The 13,686-nt window shown below is 36.3% G+C and overlaps 1 protein-coding gene across 1 annotated transcript; it reads left to right on the top strand.

Annotated features, from left to right (window-relative positions):
• Positions 1-4,705: 4,705 nt before the first annotated feature.
• Positions 4,706-12,487, top strand: LOC131947031 (chitinase-3-like protein 1). Its single transcript, XM_059308114.1, has 10 exons — positions 4,706-4,771; positions 6,790-6,906; positions 7,068-7,266; positions 9,283-9,514; positions 9,859-9,983; positions 10,130-10,250; positions 10,570-10,755; positions 11,093-11,218; positions 11,755-11,829; positions 11,983-12,487. The coding sequence occupies exons 2-10, from the start codon at positions 6,855-6,857 to the stop codon at positions 12,220-12,222; spliced, it is 1,356 nt and encodes a 451-aa protein (XP_059164097.1). The 5' UTR covers positions 4,706-4,771; positions 6,790-6,854; the 3' UTR covers positions 12,223-12,487.
• The last annotated feature ends 1,199 nt before the right edge of the window (positions 12,488-13,686 follow it).

Genomic DNA, 13,686 nt, shown 5'->3' with positions numbered 1-13,686 from the left:
GCGGTCAGAGACGGTCGTAATATGTAGAGCTAGAGAACGGTAGTTAGTGTTAGGATTGATCATGGGAGTACGTAGTTAGTGGTATAGTGAACAGTCAGTAGTAGAAGTAAATAGTAGAGAGTATAACTAGTTAGGTAGAACATGATTATATACATATGAATAAAGAACTTTGTATTTGGAACTTGAACTGTGTGTTATTGGATTCACTCGTTTCGCCTTCATAAAAATCCCCACCCTCACAAAGACAAAGTATTCTTTTTAATATTTATTAATTCAAGATAGGTTACGATGATTAATCTATTACGATCGCAGTAGACCAAGTAGACTATACTTATGTTGGATGAAAAATAACACTGACAGACTTCTTGTTTAACCTGTAGTTAACTCAACTCCTACAAGACGATGGGCTCCTTAACCGGGCTGCAATAACCCGAATAAGAGTTTTATTCCTCGGCTGTTTTCATTATTATTTGTGTTATAATTGAGGAATTATCGTATCGCATTGAAACAAATATACTATACCATCCATCATTATCTGTGGCGGTGTGGCTTAGCTGTAGAGAGCTGGACTTTTTCTTAAACTTTTTAAAAATAAAATAAAATCTCGTAGAAAAAAAGAACTGCAAGTGAACACCAAACAAAATGTGTATAATAGTGCGGAATATTATTAGTACTTTATAAATTAACATGGTTTTTTGAGAAATCGGAAATAGCGTAAATTACTACTTTCGGTCAGCGGAAATTACTCAAAATTTGAAAAGAAGGAAGGCAGAGAATCAGATCTGTTACTTACATGTGAAATATCATTTATCTATCTGAAATAATACTCAAGTTGAAGGCTTTTGAAAAAATCAAAGTAGAAAAAAATTCTACTTCCGGTTATCGGAAATCGCTGAAAAGTTGATACGGATCTACACATTTTATATAATACTTATATATGAAATTTCATCAACCTAGCTCTAACGGTATTTAAGTCATAGTGTTAACATACACACATACACACACGAAGACATACGGACAAGATTGCAAAATTATGTTTTTCCGACTCAGGGAGGTGTAAAACGTCGAGATTTGAAAAAAATCTCGATTCTTTTTTGCACGATTACAAGACTTTCTCTATACTTAGTATATAAGAGAAATTAAAAATTTTGTGTTCGATTCCGGTAGAACGCCCATGAATTCACTCAGCCCCGTTGGGTACCTAACTCACATTAGGGAAACAAGGGCAACAGGGCACACTGCTGACCACATTATTCCCTTGTATGCTGAGGTCATTGAAACAGAGTAACTCTATTTCATCTGCCCCATGCGTCTTGGGCACGAACGGGAAAAGATGATGATGATGATAATAATTCATCAGTATACTGTACCAGTTACCTGACAAACTCCCGATGTATAGCGCAATTTTTGGCAACATGACCAGACTCTCCGGCAACTTTTTATTCACCTGTAGATAGAAGTGCACCCAATTGCACAACATCGCCACGGCTGACAGAATCGTCGAGACAAGCACCAAAGCACTTGAAGCTGTCGTGTCTGGTGAGGCATATTATTATTGACATGTTCAAGGGAACGTATTGCGTCATTTTGAACAACCAAGAATAAAGTTTAACCAATTATATGCTTGAATTGAAGCACGGATTATTTTTTTTTATTTCGGTTAATACTCAATACATAGTTGACAAAGGTCATACTTACATGGTTCGTCGCAAAACGGTGTTGACAAGTGTCATACTTACATGGTTGGTCGCAATACAGTGTTGACAGATGTCGTACTTACATGGTTGGTCGCAATACAGTGTTGACAAATGTCATACTTACATGGTTGGTCGCAATACAGTGTTGACAAATGTCATACTTACATGATTCGTCGCAATACAGTGTTGACAAATGTCATACTTACATGGTTCCTCACAATACAGTGTTGACAAGTGTCATACTTACATGGTTCCTCACAATACAGTGTTGACAAATGTCATACTTACATGGTTCCTCACAATACAGTGTTGACAAATGCCATACTTACATGGCTCACCACTTCCCAAGCTAGTAAACATTGACATCGTGTCTTTTAGTGACGGTAACTCGCCACCTATCGTTGATTTCACTGTTGATGAGATCCACCCTCCCGTACCGGCACCGGCTGAGATCAAGATGAAGCCGACGCTGCCAACAGCGCTTCCGCCCAGAGACAGATACTTTCCTTTATCCATGACCACTAAACAAACAGAAATATCTTTCAGATTTCTGTAACAAGACCTCAAAATCTTAACACTAATAACTAGACTTCAGTATCTTAACACTGATAATACAGATTGACAGTCTCTGTGTTATTCTTGGAATACATCGTTATCAAATGATGATTCAGATTTGGAAATTTCCGGTTTACGAATGTTCCGATTTACGGGCGTTTCAAATTACGAACAAAAGTAGCTTTCTGTTAGAGTTTAAATTATAAACCTTTAAGATTTATATTTCAAAGCAACAGGATATTTTATTTACGTAGCTGAAATGCTGGATATAAGTCTAGTCAATGGGGATTTAAACATTGTATCCAATAAATGGACAGAAACATTGAAACGTGTCTTATTTAAAGACAACAACAGATGCACACATTTCGACTTACTTCAGCCGGCTCTAATGCTAGATGCGACTAAGGCAAAAGATTCAGAGCCACAATACACTAATCTGTTGGCTCACACTGTACTTATAGTCAGATAGCTGAAGGCAAATGATCAAGATAAGGGCGTTTGTTTTTAAGTTTCCTGAGCAACTGCTAAGATTTGTTCCAAATTATTGATTTCAGAATTACAACAAAGTGGTTCAATGTTGCAATTTGTTAAATGTTCCATGGGGAGAAGGGGGGGGGGGGGGGGTGAGCATTCCAGACACCAATGATTGTTTGCCCTTGGCTGGAATTAGGCTGAATTAGGTAGGTACTAATTTTAAATAAACTGATAGTATAATCTCTACCAACGACAGCTACCACAGTACTGTTTAAGCTAAGGGATTAGTTTAATCTCTGATAATAGAATTCTCAGAGATTTAACAGTAAACATCTGCTATCCTAGACATTTAATGAGAAAAATGTATACATACTTATACGTATCAGTAGTCAAACAAATAGCCCAACTTGTGTTTATCCGAAGAGGAAGTATCACGGTGTCCTTGGGAGCAAGTGGGGGTAAGGTCTTTAGCTTTAAGTGGGGTCCTGTCAGTGTGGAGTGGGGGGTAGGGGTGAGAATATCCATCCTGGTTATTATTAACGGCTGATAAGAAGAAAGGAAGGTAGCAGGCAAATTTAAATTTTTTAAAAATCATAGTAAAAATATAATAACAGTAGTCACATTGAAAAGCAATCGTAGATGCAAAAAGTTCTAAAAGAAAAATCACAAGTAAACTCTTTAAAACGTCTAAAAACACGACCATTTTAATTATGGTATTGCATACTTATACAATTGTATTTGCACATTTATCGTGTACCGAGAGAAAGCAAAATATTATCAACTAGCTTGCCAACGACTTTCCTAAATAATAACTTTAAAACGTTAACTCCTTAACTACCAATATCATTATAATTAGACCACCACCCCCCCCCCCCCCCAAACACACACAGACGAAAACTGATTAATTAAAGTTAAGAGGTAATCCCTGACAACACACATAACTATCTTACCATGCCATATGTTCTCGTGGTTCTACCATATCATTAACTTAGTGGGTTTTTAAAATGTGTTGAATGTGCATCTTTGATAATCTATTATTCTGATGGTAAGCTTAAATACATTTTGCTTAGGTTGTTATTAAAGCTTGAAATATATAGTAATAAGTTAATATGACTTTTTACTGTCAGATCTTTCTATACAATTTGGTTCATAAATTATTTCGTTCCCCATTTTTTTTTACTTCGAAGTTAGTTGACCTTACAATGTGTTAAATTATCGCTATGGAAATAGATGGAGATACCAGTCGATTAGTCATACACACATTTTTTATACGCTGTATTACTAAAAACGAAAATATTTAACCCAAAACTAACTTAAAATAAATCCTAACCATAGACCAAATATTAATTATACACCAGTCTTTAACATGGTGTTTTGTATGCGGTTCTAGAAATGTATGTTGCTGCCTATTTATCTTGTTTTATTTTTTTCCTAGACCACAGTCCAACATACAACGACTGCGCTGAAATATCAACATATAACACATGTGAGATAATATCACAGATCTTGATTAAACCCCTTTATTGTTGATTGTTCGCCCCTGAGGCAAGAGAAACATCAATTCACCACCATTGTAACCCCCCCCCCCCCCCCCATTTTCTCGTGAACAAGCCCCCCCCCCCCTTTGAAGATAGTATACAACTATGCCATTCTTGCGCTCTACATCAAAACTTAAAGACGGACATTAAATCATGTTCCTGATGTTTTTGTTTCAGATTTGAGAATGCACAGAAGTACAAACCGTTTAAAGTCAACATTGCTGTAGATGTCCTTGAACCACGGTTCATATTTTACCTGTAAAGTCACACCCCCCCCCCCTCCCCCAGGTGTGTGTAACCATCCAGCTACCTGTGTCAACGTGTGAAAAAAAAAACTCTCCATGACCGCCGCTCGCGATCTGCTACTGTTTAATTTAAAAGCCGGTCATTACAGTTATTTCCCTTGTAAAGCGTCAAACACGAGTTGCGTCCCTGTTTTTTTCGGCCACTGATGTTTGCACGAAATGGACGTGAAAAATGCGAGGGCTGAGAGGAAGACTACAACATGTAAGTTACAATTTATTTCCTCTGTTATTTACTCGTTTGACTAGTTAATAGTTATGTAACTTAGTTAGATGCTAGATGTTTGAAGTGCCTACAGTGTTCCAGACAGTCTCTCTGACTTTCTTTTGAATCTAATTGCGTCAGGAAAAAAAAACTAACATTATGCCTTTAAAATCATTGTAACCTGAAAACGAGCATTAGTAAATGAACACGGGCATTAGTAAATGAAAACGGGCATTAGTAAATGAAAATGAAATAATTTTAAGGAATGTTGGTTGGTTTGTTGGATAGTCTAAACTGTTTTTGTGTAAATGAAACAGAACCCGATGTTTAATATTCATTTATCATTCACAGCTATTTTAATGTAAATCTGGTTGTTTTTTTCTGCGTGTGTCCTCCTTTAGGTCTGTTTATTTGCGCCTTCAGATTGTCAGTCATATAGAAGTAAAAAGTTTTAATACGGTTAGCATTTTATAAATGAAATTTATTCTTTCAAAACACGATGAACTAAAGCCCTTCTGTGTCTTGACCAGCACATATTAAGATGTAGTGTGGAGTGGTCAGCATTTAGCCCAGACAACTTTACTTTACCTCGCGTGAGTGGGGTACTCATTAGAGCTGGGTGGACTCAGGTACACCTACAAAATCAAATTCGAACTCAAGACTTCCGGATTAAATATTCGAGTGCAGTACTCTGGCCACGTTGTCCCATATAGGAACTGTCTACCCGTGTGCTAAAAGATACATGTATCACTAGCCCACCCCCTAAATCACTATCTACTACCCTACCCTCACCTCTAAGTTTACCTTCCCATCCTCCAGTCTACCTGTCTCATCGAGTCTACATCTCCTTCATTCCTTACCTCCCTTACACTAATCCCTTCTTACCTCCCTTACACCAATCCCTTCTTACCTCCTTTACACCAATCCCTTCTTACCTCCCTTACACCAACCCCTCGCCTATCCCTTTACACCATCAGTTCCTACAGCCAAGAAAACAGCAACACACATCCTTCAATATAACCTACATAATAGCCACACCCATCCTACAATAAATGCAATAATCCTACGGTTTCAATCTAAGCAATTACTTTTTAATGTAACATTGTGAAGTCTAACATCTAGACAACAATCTACGATATAAAGAAAACAACAATTGTTGTCTAAAATGTTCTTCAGCATTGTGTTATCCTGTTAAGGACATCTTACCACTGTTATTTTTTTAAAGACATCGGCTTACTGTGCTCTGTCAGACCTTACCACAAACAATATTTTTATCTGGCCACATTTGCCGACCAACTCAGCGTCCAAACTGGCCAGTGTCCAGTCCCGAATGTTGACATGCGCATTAGATTCTATTGACAGTGGCCAGCGGCAGTCGCGCTGAGTTCAGACGCTAAAGCAACACCAAACACGCTCAAACATCTGGGTCAGGGTCAGCTAGGGACAGGGAAGAGTTGTCCAGTCCAGGTTGATACCGAAAAGTACTTTTTTAAAAACCAAAATTGCATAGTAAAACCAGAAAGAAAAAATTAAATATCGTTTAAAATTATAATTTAAGAATGTAATCACCGCTGAAACAGTCTTGAAACATTTTTTGAGAAAATAGTTTTGTGGGGCTAAAATTATGCCATTTGACATAGCTAACGTAATGCTCAAGAAAAATTAAAACAATGTTTCTGTCAATCCAGCTCGCAATAGTTAAAAAACACGTACATCTATTGGTAAAATAATCAATTAAAAGATATACAACATAATTTATAGGTAAAAAAGTGTGTTTTTTTAAAATGATTTTATGCTTTCTAAATTTGATTATAAAATAAATCACATACAAAACTAGATTAATTTAAACTATTACTAAACATGACGGCATCAGAAAATTAAAATTTAAAATGATTAAAAAATGGTAGAAAAAAACGATTAAAATAAATAAATTATAAAATTCTTTAAAGACAAACTATTGGAAATAATAAACAACGTAAAAAATAACTGAATAATTTCAAATGTTTTCAACTTTACAGGAAAACTTGCTCTGGTCGATGACCTCTCGATGACCCCTGATCGATGACGTCTCGCCAGTGACAGGATGACAATGTTACACTTTTTGACCTGGTCACTTGCTATCATTAGTTCAACTGGTGGGTCCTATGTTTTCACATACTAACATAATACGTTATATAACACTCATATGTCTATTGACATAGTTTGTTTTTGAAATAAATAGACTTAAATAAATTAACATTGCAAAATATATATAAATTGAATAGTCCAATCATATTGCCCCTGTCTAATATTTTAGTGTTAGGCCAGTTACGTGTGTGTTACGTAACCAACTGGACACACCAGAGGGAATCAGAGGTGGCCAAGTTTGACTTTAAGGACATTGACCCTTCCATATGCACCCACCTTATCTACGCCTTTGGTGTTCTGGATACCAGTTCCAGGACGCTAAGGTCACGGTGGCCAGAGACAGAGGAGTCACCAGGTGGACGATACAGGTAGTGTGTAGGTAGTTATGTATATAGGTGGGTGGGGTAGTGTGTTGGTAGTTAAGTATACCGGTGGGTTGACTGTGTCGGTGGTTGTATGTATAGGTGGGTTGACTGTGTCGGTGGTTGTATGTATAGGTGGGTTGACTGTGGAAGTTGGTGGCAGCTAGTCGAGGGTGTTAGAACCGTCATAACAAATGTTATCTTACTATATATATATATATATATATATATATATATATATATATATATATATATATATACATATATATATATATATATATATATATATATATATATATATATATATATATATATATATATATATATATATATATACATATATATATATATATATATATATATATATATATATATATATATGTATATATATATATATATATGCATGCACATGTAGGAATGCCATCTACCTGCTTTGCTTACTGATTGTTACTGCAGGTGGGTTTGCTATAGGTAGATATAGGTGCAAGTTTGTTTGCGGTCTAGACGAAACTCAATTAGCGTTTGTTTGCTAGTCTGTAGTTGTATGCTGCGTGGTGTGGATGTTGTATGGATCCTATACGCTGCCTTCAGCACCCCTTCTCCCCGTGGTATTTTACAAGTATGTTGGTGTGGCTGGTAGCATGTAGAAGGTGTGGGTCTGGTGGTGATGGTAACGGTCCTATGTAACGGTGACTGTATCAAGGTGTTTAGATTAGCTATGTAACGGTGGCTGTATCAAGGTGTTTAGATTAGCTATGTAACGGTGACTGTATCAAGGTGTTTAGATTAGCTATGTAACGGTGGCTGTATCAAGGTGTTTAGATTAGCTATGTAACGGTTGCTGTATCAAGGTGTTTCATATGAAGTTTCTAAACAGTGTGTTTCTGCCACCTTGTTGTTGCCTGCTTGTCACACAATTTTCCTAATCCCCTGCCAGACCCAACTCACCCCAGGTGGCAAATCTCTGTGAAATTCCTTTAGGTGCATTTTCTCATATAGGTCCTTTGATCTAATGGTGACATACTATTTACGCAGTGTCCCATAGTTATACAGACCTTCAAATTCAGCTGGTGATAGGCTGCATAACATACATAGCTCTTTTTATGAGAGTAGCCAAAGAAAATCCCGCTTCTATGAAAATGTCTAGTTTTTGGCGCATGTCCTGCCTAGCCAAACTTAGGCAAGAATAGCCGTTTAATGTATTTTTCCGACATAGTTGAGCGTGAGGCTCACACGGGGCCTGGCAACACAAACAAGAAATAAAAAAGAAAAAGTACTTACAATGTATAAAATGTAAATAGAAACACACACAAAGTTTCAAAAAGAAATCCTAATTAGCTAAATTCTTATTATCTTAGAGAAACCACGAATAGAAAGTGAATAATAACAGATAAGCGAAAATGTTGCAATACTTTTTTAAATTAAAATTTTACATCTTAAAAAATTATGCATTAATAACTGCTAAGGGTTTTAATTCTTAAATTACGGAAATTTTACAATTTTAATATCAAGGAAACATACATAATTGACAAAGTTTCATACACAAATATTTAAACGTACGTTTATTTTTAAAATATGTGATGAAAGTCTTTCCCACTTTGCATCTATTGAATTTCTTTACAATTATGTTTAATTTAAATTAACAAAGCCATAGGTTATTTCCCTTAAACATTTTGAAGTTATAAATGAAGTAATTCCGAAAAATTATAAATTATTTTTGATTACTAAGTTTATCATTCCAAATTGTCTAAGTATATTGAGCAATGATTTTCATACCCTGTTAAGATAATTAATGATTATTGAAATTCTATATTTACAAGGCAGCGTAAAGTGTAGGCGGTCTAACCTATACCGTATAGGCGCAATTGTCGTATAAAGGTCATAAAAGTGTAACTTCAAACAACATATAATCACCAGTTAGTTTAGTGTTAACTAATCTCGAGTACGTTTAACTTCTCCCAATTAAGTTTAAAGTTAACTACTCCCTTCTCCTTAGTAATTTTAGCGTTAACCAATCCCCAGTAAGTTTAACGAACTGAAGAGGTCCAACCCAGGCCTGAAGACGCTTCTCTCTCTGGGGGGTCAGCAGGAACATGGCGCAGGATTCACATCAGTCAGCCAGTCGGAAGAAATAGCCGAGGCGTTTGCCGACTCGACCATCCTGTTTCTCAGAAAATTCGGCTTTGATGGCCTGGATATAGACTGGGAATACCCGAACAGTCATACAAAGGATACCTACGCGTTTTTGCTCAAGGTCAGATTGTGTGCGTTTAAACACGCCTGTAGTCGTTTTCCTGTATGATTGTGCTTGAAAGGAAATCTTGCATAAATACAGTTTATTCAAATTTCTAATTTGTAAATGTTGTCTAAATTAAAGTTATGGGTAGATATTTTACTTTGTAGCAAAATTGCTACTTTATGAAAAGAAGGGAAAGTTTTGACAATGATACCTAATGTGTATAGTTATAGTTTTAACATTCCAAGATTTAGAACTTTAATTCCAATTTAAAGATATTAATGAGATGGATTCCAAATGTATAAATATATTCGACTTGCAACGAATCTTTGACCACTGCGTGAATTCTAATTGCACTTTAGATGCTGCGGTCTAGGTTTGACGTGGAGTCTGCCCACACAAGACAGGCTCGTCTGCTGCTGACCATAGCGGCACCAGCCGGACGACAGTTCATTGACCCCGGGTTTGACATTCCAGAAATAGCCAAGTAGGTTTAACCGGCTTTCTGTCTTGTCTTTATTTGTTCTATCGTCTGTCTTAGTGTCTTGTTGATTAGAATCTCTCTGTCTTTTTCTATGTGTGGATCTCTCTGTCTCTAAAATTGATGTGTCGTCACTGTTGTTGTTATGGCAGGTATGTGGATTACGTCAACATAATGACGTATGACTACACGTCACAGGACGCCAACGTCACAGCATTCAACAGCCCGCTGTTCTCAACACCTGACGTCAGGTTTGACCCCACACTTAGCACGGTGAGACTTCCTAGCACACACGTTCACTTCTCTAGCACACACGTTCACTTCTCTAGCACAAACGTTCACTTCTCTAGCGCACAAGTTCACTTCTCTAGCGCACAAGTTCACTTCTCTAGCGCACAAGTTCACTTCTCTAGCACACACGTTCTTTCTCTAGCACACACGTTCACTTCTCTAGCGCACAAGTTCACTTCTCTAGCGCACAAGTTCACTTCTCTAGCACACACGTTCTTTCTCTAGCACACAAGTTCACTTCTCTAGCGCACAAGTTCACTTAGTAACTGGAGGATTTTACAATTTATTTCGACATTTCCAGAACTGGACTGTCCACTACTACAAAGAGCTGGGCCTGCCCTTCTCTCAAATGGTGCTTGGCATTACCGGGGTTGGTCGTTGGTTGACGCTGGAAGATGAAAATGCCTTTGGTGTGGGTTCGAAAACCACTCGGCAGAGGCAGACTAGCAGTCACTATCAGCTGGTGAACGGTATGACCTACCCTGAGGTAGGTCACCCAATCAGACTCAAATCTAATTAGGTTGCTTAATTAGACTAAAACATACATTAAAAATGACCTATAGTGAATGTGTCTTTTACTGTAGTGAATTTGGTTTGTGATCATAACTTGATATAAATTAACATTTTTTATACCTTGAAATATTTGTAAATCTTGTGTGTAGAATTGATGAGTGATCATCATCTACATTCGTCTAATTATTACATTATACAATCATTTACTCCTGTTTTCTTGCCTTTTCACACCAATCATGTAACATTTTGTTTTACAATTATATTGCAACATTTGTTCTCCTGTGATGCAACCTTCTACCCCTGCCTTACAGATCTGTCTAGTCGTCAAGAGACAGCCTGGTGCCAGACGTTACTTCGATGACGTACAGAAGTCCCCGTACCTGGTGTGGGGTAACAACTGGGTAGGGTACGAGGACCCCGAGAGTGTCCGCATCAAGGTAAGTTCAAGGTCATGTTATCTGACCCTGATTTTTTTTTATGAATGTTAATACGTTATTTCAGGTCTTTAACTAGAGAAGTTTTGTTGTATTTTTTTTTCATTTTTTTTATTTGAAGCATCTTGTTGAATAAATTTGACTTCATTGAAGGAGATCGTAGAAAGATAAGAGTTTACTCAGCTCTAATTCATACCCATATTCAGTTGGGAATGTAGAGACGATAATTCCAAATGTTGACCACACATTCCAGTTATTATACGAGAGATTGAGAAGAAAAAAAACGGAAGATCTTGATCTACTCCAACAAACTCTCCAACAACCACACGCCTTTAAATATGTATCTAACTAAACACGTAGCCTCAAACTGTGTTTATTCTCCTTCCTTACCCGCCAAAAAGAATACATTTACAAAATAGCAAGAGTCTATCCCAAGAATTCATAATTTACTACTCACTGTCACTCAACATAGTCAGGTGACCTATGACCACACAACTTACCATGCGCTCTAATCTAATTATAGATGTAACTCTCCACAGGCTAAATGGACTAGAAGCCTGGGCGTGGCTGGCATTATGATGTGGTCGTTGGATCAAGACGACTTCAGCGGGAAGGTTGGTTAGCTCTATTTTTTTATAGTAGACAACTTCCATTATTTAAAATTTTGGGTGTATAATATTTTTGGCATTGTATAATACATGTGTAATTTCTAGCATTTCATAGTCATAATGCGGTAAATTTATCCTTTCAAATCTCGTTTGTTCCAGTATTGTCAAGGGGAACGGTTCCCTCTCCTTAATGCTGCTAAAAAAGTCTTCGATAGCTTCCCCTCTCCTGAGGTCACTGTCAAGACTGACCCAACTTTAAACCTGGCTACCACACCTCCACACCAACCACACTCGCCAACCACAATTCTAACAGCCACCAAGTCTACAAGAAACGGCTGCTCAACGCTGGTTGTTGACGTCACTATTGGGTGCCTGACTTATTTGATCTCAGTTGTCTGATTTTTTGTTGTTGTTATGGCTATTGAATCTTCATAGCAGATTTATGCAGTCTTTAAGGCCTTAAGGTCAGTGTGTTTTATAGTTATGGTTGATTTTTTAATTTGATGTTATGGATGAATAGTTTCGTCGTTAATGCTGATTATCAGTTGATACGTTTTACTGTTAGTACAATGTTGTACATAAGCATTCAACTAACCAATCAATGGAAGTATTTTCAATCAACTAATTAATCAATGGAAGTATTTTCAATTAACTAACCAATCAATGGAAGGAGGCGTAGTTTAATGTTTGGTCAAAGGTGTTTAGTCATACGACATTAGGAATTGTTTTCCATCATCTTTAAATGTTACATGGCCTGTACTGGAATAGCAGTATTTAGACAGGTGTGCTGGACTGATTCGTCAGTGTATGTTCACCTCTGTATTTTTTAGTATGGCAGGCCGACTTCATAGACTGTCAACTGGATTGTGAAACGGTACGTTAAGTCAGGTGGTGCGGTATTTAGGCCTTCCCAGTTTCTAGACCCGGCATGGTTAAGGTTTTTCTGTTGTTTTAAAATTGGAATATGTGAAAACAATTTTTAACTGATGGTTGTGTGTTTAGAAATAGTAGTGTTGCAGTTTTCTTGTATAACTTTTAACCCATTGCTACGCTTGGTTTCATGTGTTTCAGATATGTGTGTTTAACCTAGTTAGGGTTAATGTCTAAAATAACTCATCCGTGTTTGCCCAAAAGTATAGTCTACTAGTCACATTTAATTTAAATTTATTTTTAAGAAAACATGACTATAATTAATGACAGTTAACTTATCATAGATATCATTATACTGCTTTTTTATGGATTTGAACATTATTTATGAGAGAAATGTGAATTTCAACTTTAATTATAGATCTCAATCGTACACAATAGTTGTTGTTATGTGATGATAATCTTCGTAATTTATATATATATATATATATATATATATATATATATATATATATATATATATATATATATATATATATATATATATATATATATATTTACAAACGTTTTATAAAATGCTTAAGAAGAAAGCATTATATCTAGTCATACTTAGTTCTTCTGAGACCCCGTTCAAACATGCTTTCAAATTATTAAATGTATCACACTGTATAAACATTTTCCTAATATTGTTTATTTGCTTTAAATATAAAGATGCTGTGGAAATTTTAAATATAAACATAAAGTCAAAATTCCAATTAATGCCAGCAATAATTTACATGAAGTTAAATCTAGTTTCATTGTCCACTTTTGCTCATGCAAACTCAGACATCGTGTTCATATTACTTATCCTTCATACTTTTATTATTAAACTTGGTTTTGAAACTGTATTTTATTGTTGATATTGAAGTGGTTAAGGAATACGAGATCTCGATGGATGAAAGAAATCCGACTCAGTAGTATCTTCTAGTCAATGTAGATGAGGTTATGGTGAGTGTT

Source organism: Physella acuta, unplaced genomic scaffold, assembly GCF_028476545.2.
Source record: "Physella acuta isolate Inbredline_101_S28 unplaced genomic scaffold, ASM2847654v3 ptg000579l, whole genome shotgun sequence".
In the NCBI taxonomy this organism is placed as follows: Eukaryota; Metazoa; Mollusca; class Gastropoda; family Physidae; genus Physella; species Physella acuta.
The sequence above is the reverse complement of the archived record's forward strand: the minus strand, read 5'-3'. Positions and strand labels throughout refer to the sequence as shown.